The sequence below is a fragment of the Anabrus simplex genome, chromosome X, assembly GCF_040414725.1.
Source record: "Anabrus simplex isolate iqAnaSimp1 chromosome X, ASM4041472v1, whole genome shotgun sequence".
In the NCBI taxonomy this organism is placed as follows: domain Eukaryota; kingdom Metazoa; phylum Arthropoda; class Insecta; order Orthoptera; family Tettigoniidae; genus Anabrus; species Anabrus simplex.
In genome coordinates, this window is record NC_090279.1 from 132,380,022 (window position 1) to 132,403,165 (window position 23,144).

The following is a 23,144-nucleotide window of genomic DNA, read 5'->3' on the forward strand; positions in this document are numbered from 1 at the left end:
TACTACTTTCCCAACAAGTACACAATGCTTAAATCATAGCCATAGAAATATCCATCATCCCTCTCTATGCATCACATTAAGACCAAAAATCAATCAATCAATCAATCAATCAATCAATCAATCAATCAATCAATCAATCAATCAATCAATCAATCAATCAATCAATCAATCAATCAATCAATCAATCAATCAATCAATCAATCAATCAATCAATCAATCAATCAATCAATCAATCAATCAATCAATCAATCAATCAATCAATCAATCAATCAATCAATCAATCGATCAATCAACAGCATTTAAGGCTGTCGGTTTCCTATGTAATAAAAAGAATTGTGGAATTATATGAAACAATTCCCTTGGTAAATTATTTCAATCACTGAATCATCTTCCTACAAGTGAACATCTGCCAAAATTTTTCTTATTGAATTCCAACTTATCTTCATGTGTGAACTTTCCTACATTTAGAGAACATGCTTTAAATTTATTCTTCAACTAATGTCATTCCAAGCCATCTCTCCAATGACATCTCAGAATATACTGCTTAATCGAACAACTTGTTTCCTTTCTCGAAGTATTCCCAGCCGAAACTTAGCAACATCTCTGTAAAACAACTCTTTTGTCAGAAATCACCCACAAGAAATGGAGCTGTTCCTGTGGATTATTTAATGTTCTATAATCAAGTAATCCTTCCCTGCGAACCATGTGACCTTGCCGCGGTGGGGAGGCTTGCGTGTCCCAATGAAGCAGATAGCCGAGCCGCATGTGCAACCATATCGGATGGGTATCTTGAGAGACCAGACTAAGGAATGGTTCATCGGAAGGGGGGTAGCAGCCTTTCGGTAGTTGCAAGAGCGGCAGTCTAGATGATTGACTGATACGGCCTTGTAATAATACTCAACATGGCTTAGCTGTGTTGATACTGCTACAGGCTGAAAACAACGGGAAACTACAGCCGTAACTACTTCCCGAGGACATGCAGTTCTCTCCGTATGAATGATGTACTGACGATGGCTTCCTCCCGGGTAAAATATTCCGGAGGTAAACTAGTCCCCCATTCGGATCTCCGGGTGGGGACTACACGAGAGGGGGCGATCATCAGGAAGATGGATACTGACATTCTGCGAGTCGGAGCGTGGAATGTTAGAAGTTTGAATCGTTGTGGTAGGTTACAGAATCTGAAAAGGGAGATGGATAGACTGAAGTTGGATGTAGTTGGTATAAGTGAAGTACGTTGGCAGGAAGAACAGGATTTTTGGTCAGGCGACTACCGAATTATCAACACAAAATCAAACAGGGGATATGCAGGAGTTGGTTTCATAATGAATAAGAAAATAGGACAGCGGGTAAGCTACTACGACCAGCATAGTGAAAGAATTATTGTCGTCAAGATTGACACCAAATCAATGCCCACCACAATAGTGCAAGTCTATATGCCTACTAGTTCAGCGGATGATGAGGAAACCGGAAGAATATACGAAGAGATAGAAGATTTAATACAATATGTAAAGGACGACGAGAATCTAATTGTGATGGGATACTGGAATGTAGTGGTAGGCCAAGGAAGAGAAGGTAATACAGTAGGATAATTTGGACTGGGACAAAGGAACGAAAGAGGAAGTCGGCTGGTTCAATTCTGCACTGATCATAATTTAGTCCTTGCCAATATTTGGTTCAAACAACACAGACGACGGCTGTATACGTGGATCAGACATGTAGACACTGAAAGGTATCAAATAGACTTCATTATGATTAGGCAGAGATTCAGAAACCAGGTGTTGGATTGCAAAACTTTCGCAGGAGCAGACGTGGACTCTCGCCACAACTTGTTGGTCATGAAATGCCATCTGAAGTTGAAGAAATTGAAAAAAGGAAAGAATGCAAAAAAGATGGGATCTAGACAAGTTGAAAGAAAAGAGTGTGAGGGACTGTTTCAAGGAACATGTTGCACAAGGGCTAAATGAAAAGGCTGAAGGAAACACAATTGGGGAAGAGTGGATAGTCATGAAAAATGAAGTCAGTAGGGCTGCTGAAGAAATGTTAGGAAGGAAGAAAAGATCAAGTAAGAATCAGTGGATAACTCAGGAGATACTAGACCTGATTGATGGACGACGAAAATACAAGAATGCTAGAAATGAACAGGGCAGAAAAGAATACAGGCGATTGAAGAATCAAGTGGATAGAAAGTGCAAGGTAGCTAAGGAAGAATGGCTGAAGGAGAAGTGCAAGAATATCGAAGGTTGTATGGTCCTGGTAAAGGTAGATGCTGCATACAGGAAAATCAAGGAAACCTTTGGAGAAAGAAGATCTAGAATATTAAGGCCCAGTTTCATCAACACATGTTAAATATATACTAACAAGTTGTTAGTTAATACCGAGTTAAAAATTTAACATCTTGTTAGGTTTCTTGCGTTTCATCAAACTTTTCCTGTGAAATGTTAACTAATCGCCTGTTAACTCCACTAACATTGCGAAGTGGTGTGGATCACGGAGGCAGTGGTACGAACATGCTGTTTTACAGCGCGCTCCGATGCGCTTTTGTTTGAGTACAGCTGTTAAATATGGCGAGTGAAGCAAAGAGGAATCGAAGTTCCAATTTCTCTTCCTTCGAAAAGGAGTTGCTAATAGAGTTAGTAAGTAAAAATAGGGAAGTGATTGAGTGCAAGCGCACAGATGGCTTAAGAATAAGAGAAAAGGACGAGGCGTGGGAGAAAGTCCGGGAGGGTTTCAATTCTAATCCCAATGTAACCTCCCGGACTGCAAAACAACTTCGCCAGTTTTATATCAATATTAAGAGGCTGGCGAAGAAGGCAAAGGGAGAAGAACGGTTGGAGAGATTCAAAACAGGAGGTGGCCCCTACACTCCAACTGCAACCAAAATAGATGAAAGGGTTCTATCCTTGATAGAAGACCAGATAGAGCCCTGCAGTAACGTGTACGACTGTGATGCGGTTTACTACGGTATGTATTGCTTTTATTCATGGAGGACCTCAATAAAAGGGTATGTTACATGTTAATATAAATCAGATGGTAAATGTTAAACACATTTTTGTGTACTGTTGTAGGAGATGCCGAGATAGTGGAAGTTGTGGATGAGGATGAGGATCTTTCAGTTGTGGCAGCTGTACAGGTAATTATAAATTATATCAAATATTATTTTCCATGAACCTTACGTATACCTTAAAGTGATTGAATGTTAATACATTATACTGAACAAGATGTGCATTGTTCTGTTAGCAGAATGAACCAAGTTTGGTTGCGAGTACACCACCCAAGGCCACTACACACCTTGAGGCAACCAGACTGGATATAATTTCACCACAGGCCACTCCAAAAACTGTAAGTCCATATTTCTTTCTAATGAACTTGAATATGAGGTAATGTTTCGACTAGGTCTATACTGTAGAATGTGGTTAACGTTTAACTTACGATGATGTGCCATCCAGGGCTGAGCTTAACCTAGACAAGAGGAGACAATTACTTCCTGCAGCATAGCATATGGGGAGACTTTGTGACTGAAGTCTACTGAAATAAATAAGTAAACTAGCATAGTGTCCTCCAACTTATAAAAAGCTCATTACTACTACTACTACTACTACTACTACTACTACTACTACTACTACTACTTTCAGAGGGACAAAATAATGTATTTGTTTGACTCTAAATCCATTCCCATTATTGTCATAATCATCTCCAACGTAACTGAGAACAACGTAAGTTACAGTCCCCCTGATGAACTTGAGACAAACGTACAGGCTCCCCTATTCCTTGCAAACAGTCCTCAAAACCTTTCATTTACTCCACCCTCCCCCACTGTCGCTGGAACCAGCTTTGCAGGCAACACACATCTATTGTCATCTGAGCTTTCTTGCCATTCCCAGTCGACAAGGGACATCATTAACCACCAGCTTTCTCCGTATCTGCAATATAAACGCTCAAAGCTTCCTTGCGGAGGCGCGAATGGATGAAATAAAAGCCCTATTTATGCCTCCCAGTTTCCACGCAATATTAATCACTGAATCTTGGTTAAAACCACACCACGCAATAGAAAGACTGCAGCTGGCGGGTTATACATTTCTCAGATCCGACAGATTAAGTAATCCCTCCGGGGGTACTGCCGCATATGTTACGACCAGCTTACGCCCTAAAATAATCTGTAGGTCTCCAGGTCCGTACGAGCGAAAACTTGAGTTCATGTTCCCGGAAATAACTGTGAGTGAAGTAAAATGTCTTCTGGGTGTAGTATATATAAACCACCGAAAGCGGGTTTTTTATGCGATCTAGAGACTCAAATACAAGATTAAGTCCCTGATTACTCAAATATAATTATAACGGTTGATTTCAACATAAACCTTCTTGAACTTTACTATCCTCAGACAACCCACCTACTAACTTCTTTAAAAGCTTGCGATTTAACGTTTCTCCCTCTCAACGCTACACATCACACAGACACATCACACACTTTAATAGATCTCATTACCACTAACCAACCTGAATTAGTTCCTCATCGTGGTCAAATTAGTGCCCCAGGCATATCGCGACATGATGCTATATTTATGGCCTATTCTATTAAAAGTCCCAAGTTCAAACCGAAAAAAATTTCATATAGAGATCTACGAAGAATTGATAAGAATAAACTTTTACAAGACACAGTTGCAGTGCCATGGCACGACATATTTAAACTTAAATACATAAATGACAAAGTGACTCTCTTCAATCAACATATGACTGAACTGTACGATAGACATGCCCCTGAAAAAAAAGGCTCGATTTACGCGAAAGCCAGCTCCCTGGCTCTCAGATGAGATTAGAGCACTAATGGCTGAACGCGATGCTGCTTATAAACGAGTTAAGAAACATTGCACTCCTGACAATCTACTGAACTATAAGAGACTAAAAATGCTACGACCCAACAGATTAGAAACGCGAAACTACGACACGCCCACAGTTTAATTCAAACAAATGCTTCAACAGCTGTATTGTGGAAATCCATAAAGAGCTTTGGAATTACCAAAGGACGAGACGACGACGAAAAAAATATACCCTTGGAAGAACTGAACGATTATTTTTCATCTAACTGCACATTAAATGCAGCCCTGAAACAGGAAGTTCTAGACGGGAATTATGCAAAGACGCGAACAGATAGACAAAACTTCTACTTCCGTCCAACAACCCACTCACAAGTCAGGTTTGCTATAAATCGGATAACATCAGCGGCAAAAGGAAATGACAGTATAGGAATAGAGATGATAAAAATTATTCTGGATGTGATATTACCTGCACTAATTAACAAATGTAACTCTTCCCTTGTAGAGAGCACATTTCCCGATATATGGAAAGTGGGCATTATACGTCCTCTAAAGAAGTAGTATCCCCTTCTGAACCATCTGACTACAGAGCCATCTGCATACTTTCTGCTTTATCCAACGCGCTAGAGTTCATCGCTCATAGACAAATAACAGACTACATGACGACTTACAACGTACATGATCCACTACAATCTGGTTTTCGTCAAGCACACAGTACTACAACGGCACTACTGAAGGTCACAGAGGACATCCGAGAAGCTATGGACAACAAGGAAGTGACAGTTTTAATACTCCTAGACTTGAGCAAAGCTTTTGACTCTGTTGACATTGACATGTTGCTCTCGAAATTGTATTCCCTCCATTTCTCGGACAGCGCCCTTCTTTGGTTGCATTTCTACTTATAAGGCCGTCGGCAGTGTGTTACAGATAGAATAAACAAATCAATTTGGCGGTCTGTGCAGTGTTGTGTACCCCAAGGGTCGGTGTTAGGACCCCTTCCTTTTTCTATTTACATGAATGACGTCTCCCAAATCCTAATACACTGCAAATACCATATTTATGCTGATGGTGTACAAATGTACCTCCATACATCTCCAAATCTAATATTTTTGGCCGTAGACAAAATCAATCAGGATTTAACATCGTTTTCTTCTTAGTCTTTGAGATGTGGTCTTAGGTTAAACCCAGCAAAAACGCAAGCTATCATTTTTGGATACCCGAAACTACTCGCGAAGGTCAATCCACCAGAGATTCCATCTATAAGGTTGTGTAATACTAACATACCATTCATGTCATCAGTAAAAGTCCTAGGTGTTACTTTCGATGATGACATGTCACGGAAAACGCATATTACAAACATCACCCAGAAAACATTCTCTGCATTGCACATGCTGCGCGGGTATAAATACTTATTTTCCTGAAAAACTCAAAAAATACTGGTAGAAGCTCTGGTTTTCCCTCATTTCGACTATTGTGACGCGATTTGTAGAGACACTCGGAACATTTTATTGAGCAGATTACAACGTGTTCAAAATGCATGTGTGAGATACGTCTGTAACCTACGGTACTATGACCACGTAACTCCTTCATATAACCACCTATCTTGGCCCCGACTAGAAATCCGTCGCACTGTGCATACCCTATGCCATCTCCATAAAATCCTTAATTCTTCAAAGCAATTTTACCTTACTTCATATTTCAAATACCTATCCCCTTATCATACTCTTAACACCAGATCTGCTAATAATTCCATCCTTGCTTTACCTACACATAGAACTGCCATCTACGATAAATCATTCACAGTAATTGCCTGCCGTGAGTGGAACCTCCTTCCCGAAAGTATCAGGGGGTTAAGCGCTATTCGCACTTTCAAGGAAGCACTTTGGAGATATTTTATGCACTAGTAAGGATCATCTGTAAACTTGATGCTGCTACTTACAAACATTCTCTTGTTATGGATGTCCTGGTAGAGAGTCTAAAATTCTTATCCGATTTGTTTTTAAAATCAAGTTTCATGTACTGCCTCTTTCTTTTACATGTAGAATATTAGTTTGAAGGATCTATCCTTTCATTATATCTGATTTATTTCATCTTAATTTAATCTTAATTTATTTCATCTTAATGTAATCTCACCATGCTTGTATTTTTATTAATTTAATTTGTATGAGATCTACTTATTGTAAGTAATACAATGTAATATATGTATATTTCACTTCCTGGTTAGATGGAAGAGGAGGCCTGAGGGCCTTATATATCGGTTTTGTTACAATCTGTACCCCTTCTGAATGTTCATTCTTGTTTTTCATGGTTTCGCAAGGCTAAGTTCTTTACCATATTAGATCTTAACCGGGCATATAATAAAATACCTCTGGCAGAAGAATCCAAACACCTGACGGCTTTCGCCACGGATTGGAATCTGTATCAATACTACCGCGCCCCTTCGGGATCCACACGTATGCAGCTGTCCTTACTAGACAGCTGGAGATGGTCTTCTCCGATATCAAAATCGAATATCTGAAACATTACCTCGATGATGTCGTCGTGTTTTCAGTGACCTCCGAAGAGCACTTAGATCATCTGACGGAAGTCCTCAATCGCCTTCGGAAGCCTGGGTTGACTGTTAAATTATCTAAGGTAGCCTTTGCTAATCCTTCTATGTCGTTCTTAGGGCATACTGTGTCGCCCGATGGTGTTTATATTGACCATTCCAGAACACAGGCTATTCGTGACTTCTAGCCTCCGAAGGACATAAAGGGAATCGCTAGATTCATAGGCATGGTGATTTTTTCAGGAAATGTATTCCTAACTTTGCTATTAGGGCGGCGCCCTTTGAACTTACGTCGCAAGAAAGGTGTAAAATTTGAATGGGGGCCATCGCAGCCAGCCGCTTTTGAAGACCTTAAATTGGCTCTTTGTAACGTCCCTGTACTAGCCATGCCCGATTTCTCTAAGAAATTCATTGTCCAAAGTGCTGCCTGTTCATCTGCTGTGGCTGCTGTCCTTTTTCAGGGAACGGAACTCGGAAGGCGGCATACCTTCTATGCGTCTAGGACCTATCGGCTCAAGAAGCAAAGTATTCTATCTATAATTAGAGGGTTTTGCAGTCTTGTTTGCCCTGGAGAAGTTACGCCTTTATCTGGAACATGTCAAATTTGAATTAGAAAGACACAAGCAGCCTTAAGGAGGGTTTTAGCAAGGCCTCGTAACGCCCGTTGGGCTCTCAGGATCTCAGTTTTCCTATGTGATGTACGACACATTAGGGGATCAGAAAATGTAGTTGCTGATGGACTAAGTCACATGTTTTCTAGTGATATTGAGACCAGTGAACAGGAAGTTAGTTCTTCTCTTTCTATGCCCACACTTCTTAGTATTAATGCTATTTTGACGGATGCCCCTACGCTGTTTCGTGACACTGAGAATTATCAACCAGAAGATCCCGTGCTGGATCCGATAATGGAAACCCTTTCTTCTGGGGAACATGTTGTCCCTTATGTATTGAGTAACGGGGTTTTGTGTTGTCCTTCGAGGCATGATCAGAAAGTTATGGTTCCAACCTTTCTTGTGCCAATGATCTTCAAATATTATCATGAGACCCCATTAGGGATCAAAGAGGAACGGGAATAAATTTATTATTATTGTATGTGTAGACGGCTTCACTAGATTTTCATGGTAGTTTCCCACTAAGCTGACTACAGCTCACTCTACCATTTCTTGTCTGAATACTATCTTTGCTTCTTTTGGTCCCTGTCAAGATATAGTTTCTGATAATGCAAAGTCTATCATATTTAACTTATTCCGGAAATTGCGTTTCCATCTGTCCATATCCCATGTAACAATTTCAGCTTATTACCCTCAATCATCTCTGGCTGAGGGGATCAATCGTAATTTTCGATCTGCGTTGATCGCATTTCATCATGGAGATCATTCCAAGTGGGATACTTCTCTGCATTGGTTATGTTTTACTTTAAATTCGGCTGTTCATGAGTCCCACAAGTTCACTCCCGCCTCTCTCGTGTTTAAATTTTTTCCCAACACGCCGCTGTCTAATCTTTCGTCACTCAATGACAGATTACCAGAGACAATACGTCCTGATAATATCAGAGACCTATGGAAGAAGGCTGAAAGTAATCTGAACGCTTCTCATGAAAAGGTTAGAGAAAGATATTATCGTGGACGTAGGCCCACCAATTTAAAGGTTGGAGATGAAGTTATGGTCAAGAATTTCGTACCTGCAGGAAAATTTGCCCCCAGACTTCATGGGCCTTTTGTTTTTTGGACTTCTTAACTCCCGTCACTCTTTTGGTCAGTTACTCAGCCACTGAGAGGTTATTTAGAGCCCACTTTCGCAGATTAAACCGGTATAATCTTTTGTTTTGCAGTATAGGCCACTAAGTCATGGCAAAAAGAAAACTGTTATCTTTCTTCGGCGTCAGTTCTGTAACAAAAGTTTTTAAATATCACTTTGTAAGGTATATGGGGAGTCCTTCTGCCTAGTTGTACTTCCTCTTAAAACAATAATCACCACCACCACCACCATCCCATATCCACCTAACGGCAGTATCCTATGCATATACTTAATGCTATACATCCTTCCCCCCTAGTGAGGTTTGATTATCCCGTTGCCCGCCTCTAAGCCCAAGCCTACTAGTCGCACATGCAGCCCGCCTGATCTGAAACTCCAACTTAGAAAAATACACAACTCTCGCTCCCCACAAAAACAATTTCTTTCGCCAAATAAATGACAGCTTCATCTGGCGAGGGATGCCGGCGTGTGGTAACGGCCCACTCTGCTCTGGCCCAGTCTCCTGCATAACGGCGTACTGGAACACCATCCTTTCCGGCGAGGGCTGTGGTGCCTACCCATCTTGGAGCATTATCACTATATTTGGTCTGTGGCGACCATCATCATGGCTACCCCTCTCAAGGTAGCGGGAGAGATGTATCTGAGAGTACTTGGGGATCCGGGCGACCCCACCAGGCAATAGGCTGCGGCGGCTGTTCTTGCCGTCAAAACTTGAACTGTATATCTTGTACTGATACGGTTGAAAGAAGACTTCAAGTCTTGTTTTTAACGTAATTTCTTAAGAATGAACTTTTTCAAGAAAATTTCTGCCTGTAAAATACAACTAGGTATATTTTCTTCTAACAAGTAAAATGTCAAACTTTAACTGTGAGGAGAGACTTTAAGGGAGGGGAGGTCCATACCGGGAGGTACACCCGCCCCGTTCAATTAAATGAAGCGCCTTGAAGAATGCCGTCTGATATATGAATGTCGCAACTACTAGCGCAAGAAGTTTGGACTTTTATCTACAGATGTCTCTACCCAAAAACTTATGTTATGCCCTCTAGTGTGAAGAGGAACTACTCAAATCTTAAAGTAATTTTTCATTTTGAGGTTTCCTAAACTGAGTTGATTATGCTTTGTTTTTGGTGTATTCCAGTTTTCAACACTTCTATCTCTGTCCACTAATTTCAAATATCGACGAATATAATTTTTTTATATTTTCTTTTTAGGGAATAGGATCCGTCTTGTACCTTTTTGATTATCTAATAAAATTTGGAGGTGTATTGGGCCTTACCCCAGAGCTCTTTAGAACCTTCCTCTCGGGTATAAAATCTAGTACCTTTTCGAGCTACCTTGCCTTATTGATCGTCCAGTCTACTGAGTGTGTGTTAATAGAAGAGGTGGGGGCGTCTCGCCCATCATCGAGTATTCCAGCAGATTGATGTAATGACAGCCCTTTAATAACTATGTGATAGCTCTGAAAGCTCACTCGAGGGGAGGGTTTCCTGTCTTTCCTAATGTAACATTAAATTTCCAGTCTTCTCAAATGTAAATTTCTACTTCTAATGTAAATTTTAAACAAGCAGAAAAGCACTTCGTTAAAATTCGGGACTAGAGAGAGTGACACCTCTTGAGTTCCCTATCAACTTGACTTAGAGGTGACTATGACTTTGTAACCGTTTTCTGTCTGTATCTTTCGTAACTTTGATTTTCTCCATCTAGTCACCTCAGTAGTATAGGCTCAGCCTCTGTAACTTCGGGCCGAAGCCCAAATAGGGTTTTGATGTTTTGAGTGCAAATTTCAAGGAGTGCACGTGTCCGCCTCCGCATCATTTTGATTCTTGGTCCAGTAATTTTAATCTGTGTGTCTTCTCCCACCAAGTCCCGGTAGAATGGGTATTCTCTACTTCTGTAAAATTGATTACTTATGTTAAGACTGTTGAGTGTGTAAGACAGTGAATACGGTTTGAATTGTAAAATGTAGGTTGTGCCTCGAGAGGCCTGGAAAGTGTTAATTTTATTGAGCAAAGATACACTGGTTGTGAATGTAAAAGTTGAAGGTTGCCTTGAGAAAGCAGGAAGGATATAAAGTTCGGAGCGCAGCCTCCAAGATAAATTCATAGAGCATAGACTTCTTTCTATTCTTGTAGAGGTGTTAGTGTAAATATTGAATGGTGCCTTTTGGATGGCGGTAACGTTGTTGAGCAAAAGGTGCTCTCGGAAGATTGTACGCTGTGAGTACTCTGTAAATGAAATTGGGAGACCTGTCTCCTTGACCACTGAGTGGATGGAGCAACAGTGCTCAAGTAACATATATAAAATTGGGAGACCTGTCTCCTTAATGGAGCAACAGTGCTCAAGTAACATTTGTAAAATTGGGAGACCTGTCTCCTTGACCACCAAGTGGATGGAGCAACAGTGCTCAAGTAACATTTGTAAAATTGGGAGACCTGTCTCCTTGACCACTGAGTGGATGGTGCAACAGTGCTCAAGTAACATTTGTAAAATTGGGAGACCTGTCTCCTTGACCACCGAGTGGATGGAGCAACAGTGCTCAAGTAACATTTGTAAAATTGGGAGACCTGTCTCCTTGACCACTGAGTGGATGGTGCAACAGTGCTCAAGTAACATTTGTAAAATTGGGAGACCTGTCTCCTTGACCACTGAGTGGATGGAGCAATAGTGCTCAAGTAACATTTGTAAAATTGGGAGACCTGTCTCCTGGACCACTGAGTGGATGGAGCAACAGTGCTCAAGTAGCACTTGTAAAATTGGGAGCTTTAAGCTCGTATTGTTATTTAGCAATTTTGGTTGATTTTCTGATTTCCCCTATCTTGTATCTAAGCTAACGAGCTAGTTCTGTACCTGAAGTCTTGTTCTGTTCCTGAGCGACTTGTATTGTTGAAACTTAGCATAAAAACAGCCAAAAAATTAATATATAAATATACATTTTCTATGATGCCCCTCACTTGATTAAATCGACTCAAAAAACAATTTAAAGAAGTATGATTTAAATGAAGGAGGGAAAATTTTAGCTAGTCTCATACTGAAGAATTTTATAACAAAGATTCAACCATTGTTCCCAGACTAGCCCCAAAATGAATAAAAGGTATATTTCACTTCCCTCATTTTCCCCAATGGGAGTTTGTTTAGCTGTTCGGACTGTGAGTCATTCTGTTGCTTGTAGCATAAAGGTGGAGGTTCAGTTTAATTCACTACCACCCTCTGCAGCTATTAGAGCTGATTTAATTGAAATATGTGACATACTATTTGACATCTTGGATTCCTCAAAATGTAGTATCACAGGTCCTAAGCAGTATAGACAACATCTTTGCAGTAATTCTAATCATTTAGAAAAATTGGTAGAAATTAAAAATATCTAAGACAGATCATTGTGTTAAACAGAGGTGGTAATAGTAATCTCAACACAACATGTATTCAATGTTGGGTAGATAATGTCACTGCTCTTAATATTTTGTGGTCAGAATTCATGGAGCAACGGATTTTCAATTTCTCTTCACTAGAAGACCGACACAAGATTTTCTGGAAAATTCATTTGCCATTGTCAGAGGTAAAGAGGGCAATAATACAGCTCCAGATGCATCTGATATTCACAGTGCATTAAGAACTGTTAGATAAATAACTTACTATCCCCATGACAAGGTAGCAATTGTGAGGCTGATGCTGCAGTATTCCTAAACAAAAACAATTACCGGTATTTTAAAATGAGTTACGCTGTTAATGAAAGATTAAATATTAGTGATAAGAGACCTAATAGTAATGAAAAAAAATGAGATCATCGACAGTAATGTGCAAACTACACAGGCAAATGCAGACAATTATGTTATTGGTTGGGCAATCCCATACAATGAATGTAAAGATATTTTGATGTCCCTTGAACTTAATTGCCATGACCCTGAAAACTTCCACTTACTAGTGAAGAAATATGAATCAAGTAATATGATATTCCCCATTGAATGTTCTCACATGTTGTACTTGAAAAGCTATTCCATAATTCGTCTAAAACTTAAAATCAATACAATACAATACAATACAATTTCGAGATCTCTGGCTCAGGTATTATGTCTTGGCAGCCGCAAGGGGCAGTCGACTCCGAGCCGCTAGATAGTGGTAGAGGCTGCACCTTCGAGAGTGTTTCTGCTATTATCTTTATATCCTACTTGGTATGACCATGTAATGCGTAGAGAAGGCACTTCGCATCACACCATCTGAAAACAGGTCACGTGGTCGGTCTTAGAAACACTGGCTTGATCGCCTTCAAGAAGACATGAGGGATGTTCATCTTGTTCCAAATGATGCTCTTATAGAACCAAGTGAAGACTGGCTTACAGGAGACACCAGACCCTGCTCCATTGCGGGACAAGCGCTAACAGGTATTACTTGCCTATGAAGTGCTCTGTAACAATCAGGATGTAACAATACAGTAGACCGTACTCTGGTCCGACATCAGTAACTTAACAGGTAGTAACACGAGCTTGTGTCATGAGCACGAATATCTTACTTATACAGTTGGCAAGTAATTGAATTGTAACGACTACCTTCTTAGTAACTTTTACTCGTGATTTACTTCTGAAAATAAAATTGTAATCGATACATTGTAGTAATCGATGTACATCGTATCTAGAGCTTGGTAACTTTGGAGCACCAGCACCCGTTCATTTACTCACAACTTGTTCAGATTTAGGTAATCGTGAGACGGTGGTGGTGATTATTGTTCTAAGAGGAAGTACAACTGGGCAACCATCCTCTATTAACACAAATCAGAGGGAAAATGGAGAAGAAGTGAAGGTATCGGCAAAATAGAGGGAGGACTCGCAAACCGTAGAGGAGCCTCATACCAGACTCAGCTAGCGGAACCGTGGTCACCAAACGACACTCCCAAGTTGACAGTCCTTGGTCTCCCTTAAAGTCGCCTCATACTACAGGCAGGGAATACCGCCCCCACGTCATAGAGAATGGAGCCGGTATACACTCGTGACGGTGAACGGGTTAAGGCATATTCGCTCCCCTATTTGAATAAGTTACCCTGAAAACTCGAAAGTGACATTCTAATTTTGCTCGAGAGCTATCATTTTGAATGTCTATTTAGTCTCACGCACCGATGATAGCCACTTAATGTCCTTGTACTAAAAGGTACAAAACAGACTAATGCATTTCCTTCTAGCATACCCATGTAAAAAACTCAGTGGTTCTCTGAAGACTCGCGTCCTACGATTACTGTAGCTTTACTGATTACATTCAGAAATTAACTTATGCTCGGGTAATTAATTGAACCCAATCACTTTTATTTTGCACTTTTCCCATCACAGCTTAGTTACAGCATGACTAAAATGTTTCCACAGAGCGAGTGACCACATCACTGTCGGGAGAAAATGGGATCAAACCTCACCTCAGCAAACTTTAATATTGATTTCTGTGGTTACCAAATTCCCCACCAAGCAAACTAAGGCCAGAGTAACTTCCTTCCCTGTCTCATTGTCACCGTAAGACCTGTCCACATCTAATAGTGAACCTGCCACCTGGTGACTGCCCTAAATGCAGATCAGTGGCGACTGGCTGAAAGTTGCACCCTCCTTTTCCAATACCACGGTTATTCATAAACGCATCAAGGAATCAAATGCGGCATTCCTTGGGGGAAGATTCGCAAAGGATTTGTTGGAAGTAAGAGCTAAAATGTTTAGACTTAAGTGCAACTAGTGACCCACTCAAGCTTCCTATGGGATCAATAGTTTCTTTGTAGCGACAGGCCTCTTATGTCATTGGCCGTTCTCCCCTGTACATACCTCAGTATGACAGCCGTCAGCTCACTCCTTTCATCCTGTGTTATGTTCAAACCCTTTCTGCCATTTCAATGAAACTACGGCAGCATAACATTTAGCTTGGGTTCGATTCCAGTTAAGTGGTTAAAAATTTATATGCGGCTCCATTGGGGGGTGCACATGAAATTAGCTGCACTAATTCAGGGTGAGGACGCGAGTTTACTGAGCCAACAGCTTTTCAAACCAAATATTCAATGCAAAATATATTTTTATCGTCATAAATTAATTGAGATCATTCATTATTATTTTGATAAATACTATGTAATTAATATCAAAATATGGTTTCAAATTTCAAGCCTGATTTTATACCCTAGTAAAATCACATTTCACGCACTGGGATAACTGGATCATTAGTCTGCCTTATTCTCCGCTGACACAGCCACTTGCATCGATTCTCACTTTCACCCCTGTTTAAAAAGTAATTCAAATACTTCTGCAGGGATCAATGCAGGAACTACTGAAAGCGTAAATGTAGTGGTGAAGAGTGAAATCATGAACATTTTAAGATGACTGATGTGCTTGTCATTTGTGTGATGGGCAAATTACGTACATTACTTCAAGTTTCCCATCTGTGCCATATCTGAAGGCTACCTACCTAAGTGAGATCAAGCTACATATTTCATGCCAGCGTCTTCAACGGTAACGTTCCTCAAGGTCACATACCTGGATGATCTATGGTGCTGACTATCCACACTGTCCTCAGCCTGTAGAGCAGCTTCAACCACTTAATTCGACGATACTGTTTATTACTCTACTCAACTCCCAATTAGAGAGCGGCATATGGTCTACACCTCTCAAGAACAAAGGAGGCAGAGAGCTGATAATTTAATCACAAGGAAGATGGGGCTGAGGCCAGCACTAACTCATATTTAACAGTTTTATTACCTTGAAATAATTTATTTACATTGATACAAGCCTTAGCATAGAATAAAATTCGCTTCCAGGCAACGACACAACACAGAGTTCTTTGTTACCGGCAGAATCCCTCACTGTTGTAGCACTGAACCTCCTGAGAGGAGGAAGGGCTCCTCCTCACCTCCAAGGCGCAGGTAAGGATCGTACTACGGATAGAGGGAGACACACTAGATTACTGTTGTGTGTCCAAGTAACTTACTTATTCAATGAGCACTGCTCTAGGAAGCGTACCACCTCATGGTGCCTTCCCCCCTCCGTTTGGCAAGGGTCAGAGCTGTGCAACTATTAGTCTTTGCATTGAAACTAGTGGGGTCTTGTGTGGTGAGGTATCTCACTATATCGAGGTGACCCCACTGAGCAGCTTGTACAAGAGCAGTACCCAGCAACTCCCCAGTAACACCTAACTCCTCCATCAGGTACATTACCACCTCCACGTGGCCATGTATGGCTGACAAGGAAAGTGCAGGCACTCCTTGTCTGTGGGGACCAATGTTTACATCAATGACACTCCTTCCAAAGGAGAGACAGTCCACTAGACCTCGATTTTCTCCTTTCCTACCAGTGCCTCCACAACATGCAGCTGTCCCCTTCTTCAGCATGGTTCAAATCGGTACGTTTCCAGTCCACACAGGGATTTCTTGCAAGAAGGAAATTCACCACATTGATATATCCCTGATCAGCGGACCAATATAGAATTTGCTGAAGGATTTCGTGACCTGGTTCGTACTGGACGAGCAGTTCCCGCCACCGTGGACCTTCCTCTCTTTTCCGCCAATCCTCTCTCTCTGGAGAGGAGGTTTCTCTTTCATCTCGCAAGCCAGCTCTCTCTTCTCAACAACCTTCTCTCTGTCCTTACATGCTCTTTCCTTTTCCTCCTCTCTCTTCTTACATGTTCTCCCCAACTCCTCTTCTCTCTCCTTACGTGCTTTCTTCACATTCTTTGCTTTCTTCTCAAATGTCTCCTCCCTCTGTTCTATCACAATCTGCCTCTTTTTCAGAATATCTTCCCATGAACTCGCGCTGTTCTCTGTCTCCTTAAGGGTTCTCACCAATTCTTCCACCACTCTGGTGTCATCTTCCATCTGCAATTCCCTAATCTCCACGTGTTCCGCCAGTGACCCAAGGAGTGCCGCACACAGTCGCACCGAGTCTGGAACACACAATAACACCACAAATTAACAGAGAGTCCTCCTTACAGCCGGTTTACATGGGATCATGTTAATGAAACTGGCCACCATGAGAATTACCTGAAAGGAAATTGATTCAGTTACGAAGTGCTGCAGACATGGCAAACCTATTATAACGTTATAGAAACTTACTACGTCAGATGAGTGGCACTGTAGTCAGGTTGCCAACAAAGAAAGAAAGAAAAAATTGCACGCTAAAAGGATGATTTAAACGCTGAATTTATTTGCAATGTAGAACCCTCACCTGTCATTTTGAATGCCACACGTTTTATATTGAACTACCTGTATTTCTCAATGTTCACGGTTGAATGTTTACTTCTAGGATTGTTACGACCTGTCAATTATCTGTGATGTGAATTTTTGGAGATTTATTTACTGTGAGAGAAATTTATATTCTTCACTTTTTAATTTTAGTTATAAAGTTAATATATTTTTAATTAAAAATTCTAATATTCTGTCTTAGGTTTTTTGGCAGCTCAGTTTGTCTACGGAATAATTCATCCTTTCAAAGTAATAGCAACCCTCGATTCCCTATTCAAAGTAATTTAAACAACTATAATTAAAGCCAGACTCAGCTTGAGGTCCTCTAGCCGCTAATACCACGCTCGGAAGCTAAGAGTTCATAACACCCCTTTGTAGTCGTTTCTTACAGAAGTATTCCATCACACTCCTGCCTATGTTACATCACTCCACCGAGAGTCGCAAGTTAGGAAGGGCATCCGGTTAGATGGATAGAACCTAGAATTGGAGTAATACGTGAAAAAAGCCCTAGCACAGCCTCCACCGGGTTAGTGCCATAAGAGTACATGTATACGCGTGCTTGTAGATAAAACGAACTTTGTATTCCATGTGTCAACAAATACATCCAAACTAGTCAAATTGCACGAGCATATATTTTTTTTTTGCTGATATGTGCATCCCAGGTTCACCGTTTCTAGAACTTCCAAGATGCTTCCCAATATTACGCCCCGTATGAATAATCCTATCCTACCTTCCTCGGTTCTCTTTTGTTTTTTCCGACCCCCCCATGCTATTACGTTTACGAGGGCTAAGGAGTCTTTAATTTCCACGCCTTTCGTAGCTCTTGTCTTCCTTTGGCAAATACCTTGCGCAGTCGCTCCACTCCCCAAGACCTAAAGTCGCTTTACAGCGTTAAGCCTCAATGAATAATGCACATCGTGTATTAAGACTTACACCATCTGCCTGGTACCGTGTCAAGTCCTAGGAGGTTAATGCATGGTCAACGCAACGTTAGGCCTTCAGGAGTATCGAATGTGTAGTGTAGGTAGGGATTTCATTCCATATTCGAGAATTCTGATAATACGCGAAATCGTGCAGAGCTAAATTCCGGCACTACATTAATTTTTACCTATTATATTGGGTATTCAGTACAAAGATAGTTTAGGTCTTCCTGCGTGATTGTACCTAAGTTGCGAACTTGTAGAAAAAACGAACTTTGTATTCCATGTGTCAACAAATACATCCAAACTAGTCAAATTGCACGAGCAGTTTTTTTTTCTTTCTGATATGTGCATCCCAGGTTCACCGTTTCTAGAATTTCAAAGATGCTTCCCAATATTACGCCCCGTATGAATAAAATATTTGTATTACACCATATCCCTAGTCCTATGTGTAGCCATCAGCTTCCACAAATCTCAGCATCAAAGTCGAATCTCATACTTGAGACTGTAACGCCCTTGTAAAGTTAAGCCTGGTGTCAAACGCATGGGTTAACCTAGCACTTTTGACCATAATCACGTCAGCAATTAGGTCTTGAGATGTTAACGCGTGGGTGAGGCGGGCTGATGTACTGGTCATCCTCCTCAGTTGTATCCCCGACCCCCAGAGTCTGTAGCAGTGCCCTTGAGGCGTTAGAGGTAGGATCGCTCGCTAAGTCCAATGGAAAAACCGACACTGGAGGGTAAAGAGATAAAGAAGCAGAATAAAAAGAAGAAGTAGTAGAAGAAGGAGAAGAAGAAGGAATTAAGGAATTGCCTCTATAAGGCTCTGTGTATGCCTATTTACCCCTGTGTCCTAGCAGAGCTCTCCCCTGAGTTAGCCTCCCTATTAGTCACCCTTACGACTGGCAGTACACCATTGATGCAATTCTATCCCTCCACCTCACCTCATAAAAATGAGGATCTGAGTGGAGTGACGTCATCATAGAAGCAAGAGCTGTAGTGACGTCACTGCGAACAAGCTTTGACATGTAGCTGAAGACTCCAAGTTCTCTCAAGTCAGGTGTCTTGGGTCATAACACACTGTCGCATTCCTTTACAACGCCAGATAGAAAAAATACAACTTAGCTCGCAAAGTCATTCTTTTTTTTCTGCTGAAATGTACACGTCTCCACATTTACTGTAGTCAGTACATCTTCATCGTACACATATTTCAATCAGGGTGAGGATATTTGAAATGCACTTAAGCTCTTTTAGTTTTTGAGCTTATGTCAACTCCACGTTCGAATCCTTTGGAGTGGCATTTACTCTGCTCACCTAGGGCTTAATTGCCCCCTACAAGAGTTAGCCAAGGAGGTTAGATAGACGACAGCTTAGCACACAACATGCCTAGACTCAGAGAGAGACCCCCGCGATTTCGCCAATGCAGACACAACAACAGCACAGGTTGCTCGGCTCCTGCCTAAGGCAAGGGTGCCCCTGGAGGCGCTTTACTCTTATAGAACCCCACCATATCAGAATTAAGTGTCGTACAAGAGTTGGCCCAGGAGGTTAGATAGACAACAGCTTAGCACACAACATGTCTATACTCAACTAAATACCCCTAGTTCACCAATACAGACACAACAACGGCACAGGTTGCGCGGCTCTTACTAAAGGCGAGGGTGCCCCTGGAGTAGCTTTACTCTTTTAGAACTCCACAACATCAGAATAAAGTGCCCTACAAGAGTTGGCCAAGGGGGTTAGATACACAACAACTTAGAATATCATGCCTAGACTCAGCTAAAGACCCCAGTTCGCTAACCCATGCTCTCTCAAGTCTGGCATCTCTTTTAGTAGCCTCTTTCGACAGTATTCCATAAGATAACGGCATCCTGTTGTCTGCAGGTGTCAGAGGACTTAACGCGTGTCTAGTATCATAATCTCCAGAAATCCCTTCTACAGCTGTAGTATTGTATCCAAGGGACGAGCTAAACCTTGGTATCAAAACTCCTACTTTCAGCTGGAAATATATCCCAGGCAATGTGCTTCAATGTGGTAGCAAACACTTGTACTGAATTATGGATTTGTGACAATTAGGCCTATATTCTACAGAGTCCTTGCGGTTACCCCGATAAGTCTTAAACTTATTACCATATTATAAGTTCAATATTAATAGTTCACGGTGTAGGTTACTGTAGTCACGTACTTCAACAGATGAGTGGTCCTGAGTTCGGGATACAAGTTGCTACAGAATAGGTGTGGCCACCTCAAGAACATTCTGAGTTGTAGCCCTCCCTGTTAAAAGCCACTGCAGTGAGCTCAGAGTTTGATCAATGGCATTCTGTGAGAAAGAATTCCCAGACCACACTATCTTTTCATCGGTCTGTTTTCACATCAACTTTGCTGCATGAGAGTGAAAGATGGATGGATGTGGGGGTACATTATTTATGAGATATAAGTAACAGACCTGAAAGTAGTGAGAATGACTGCTGGTATAATCAGGTGGAAACAATGGCAGGAGGATATTCGGAATGAGGGTAGTCAATTCAAATTTGTACAGTACAGCTGCTGATTTAATTTGGCTTTGGTGGTGGGGTCATGTTTGGCGAGTGGCAATAGAGGGCAAGAGAAGTACAGGGAGGACCAATACGACGATGGTTAGACTCAGTTCTTAACGATATAAAGATTAAGGATATGAAACTAAATGAACCACAGAGGGTTGCAGACTGAACGCAAAATACGTGTCAGTTGGAAATTAAGAAGTACTTAAGACACACTTCCCGAGTCTTTGACAGTAATTTGTGTTTGTATCAAGCCTGTCCTTATTCCGAATATTCCTCCTTCCAAGATGCGCAGGGAAGAAATGACGCCAGACGCCGCTAGCTGCAGGAGAAGATGGCCGATACAAAGCTTGGTCGCGTGTCACAGCTTATCGCTTCTCTCAGAATACCTGATGTATTCAAACACGTGAAAAAAAAACAACTTCAGAAGAAAAGAATTAACAAGTAGGTTTTGAGATGAAATAAACAACACTGAAATTACAAACAAGTTATAAACTTCAAAACTTGGCATTATAACATGAAATGTGATCGCAGCGTACAATTCCCCCAAAATACTCTCAAGATTGCACAAATTACCATTACTTCGCCGTCTGCATTGCAGCTTGCTACTACGCTACTGACTTTATACTGCCTCGCCGTACAGCTGCTACCTTCGCTTATTCTCCTCACTTCTGCAACCTGGGAACCTCTATGTCACTACAACATCAGCCGTCTGGAATCATCTTATGATAAATGTGTTTTTGAACTTTCTACACTCGCCCTATAACAGATCAGCCCTCCGCTTCTACAAATCAGTTCAATTTTGACAGCGGTGTGGTTCTGCTTTCGGCGTATTTAAGTTGCCTTAACATCTTTGCTATCTGGACTCTTGTTCAGCACGGCATATGGGCAAATTATGTCCTCACAGTATGGCTTATTTATATTAATTTCAGCAGCTCCGTTAGTCAAACATCTACGAGTGTTTATTAAGCTATCTCGAAATTTATGAAGTTCCCATAGAAGCACAGTGATTACAGGTGGTTAACGATCCTTTGCATTATTTTGGTTACGTAACTGTGTGTGGCCATGTGAAGTATTTTTCTTTACTTATGCCATTTTCAACTACGCGGGACGGTTTCTTCGATTCATGTACCTCCCCGAGTTCCCCTTTTCATTTTTCCAATGATGGGGTTCTTCCTTTTTAATGTTCGCCACTTCTTGTTATTGTTTATCTGAGATTTGTTGTCAGGATTATTTTCTTAAGGTAACTTTCACTGTTGTTCTCTTTGCGACCATTCAAGCAATATGCGGCTGGTACACTGCGTCTTGGTCAGTGATTCGTTTTATGAATGTTATTCCGTGTTGCTCTCTTAACTTGGTCCTCTGAATTGTATATTTAATTCTTAGCATTAATACGTGTTGTACGTTGAGTTGTTTGAAATATTTTTCTACTATCTTTTGTCAATAATGTACTTTCCTGCGAAAATCTCTGGTTGCCGAAATGCTTCCACGAACCTAGTTAATTCCTATTATCATTGCTCTTTGTCGGTTGGATATTAGTTTCTGTATTGATGTTCGTGAGTATTATTATCATTATAGCCAACTCGCTTGAGTTAAAGTCTATTAAACATTTGATACCTAATCTAACGCATAACAACGAGAATACATATCTGCGTGCTCTGGTACAGCACATGTTCACTTCACAACGGTCCTTTGGAGATTGTTCAGTTCCCCGGATGTCACACCTGTAGATGGCCACATATGGGCATACTGAAATAGTTTGTTTCCCAGTCAAGACGACTCTATCTAGAAATGTACATGAATTACAAGAGAAAACACTCTGCTGCAACCAGTATTTACAAATATGTTCGACGATCTACAGGATTCTTATGATCAATGCATGACGCATTAGGCCACACTTTTGACAGACTTGCACAGCAAAGTGCATACCAGTTCGTGCTAGTGCTTCAAAATTAACACATTGCGCACGGCCTACGCAAACATATGAGGAAACGGAAAGAGCGAAGGAGACATCGGCCATTTATCCAACGAACATTTACGGGCGTTTTTACAATTCTCTACATGTCTTTAATGGGAAGCTCCCGTAACCAGGATCTCACCTCCATTTTGCTAATTATTATGCTTCTCAGTGTTGCTGTTAATCTTCATACAGCAACAGCGATTGCACTCAGACCGGCTACTTCATGCCAGGGATGGCTGAGCATTGTAAGCTTCAGTTTGTACCAATGAAATCATGTGATTCATACGGGAGAATTTGAGGCATGTAGAGACAATTGCCCATGGATATCTGTGATCCAATGTGCTCCCTTTGTCATGTAAGCTGTCTTGTATATGACAACTATTTCCAGGTATTGGGGAGACTCACTTCACTTCACAACAAGACTAATT

At 41.1% G+C, this 23,144-nt stretch overlaps 1 protein-coding gene across 1 annotated transcript; it reads left to right on the top strand.

The window, feature by feature from the left end:
* Positions 1–2,561: 2,561 nt before the first annotated feature.
* On the top strand, positions 2,562–13,484 carry LOC137503353 (myb/SANT-like DNA-binding domain-containing protein 3). Its single transcript, XM_068230910.1, has 4 exons — positions 2,562–2,961; positions 3,066–3,130; positions 3,238–3,339; positions 13,422–13,484. The coding sequence occupies exons 1-4, from the start codon at positions 2,562–2,564 to the stop codon at positions 13,482–13,484; spliced, it is 630 nt and encodes a 209-aa protein (XP_068087011.1).
* Positions 13,485–23,144: the final 9,660 nt, after the last annotated feature.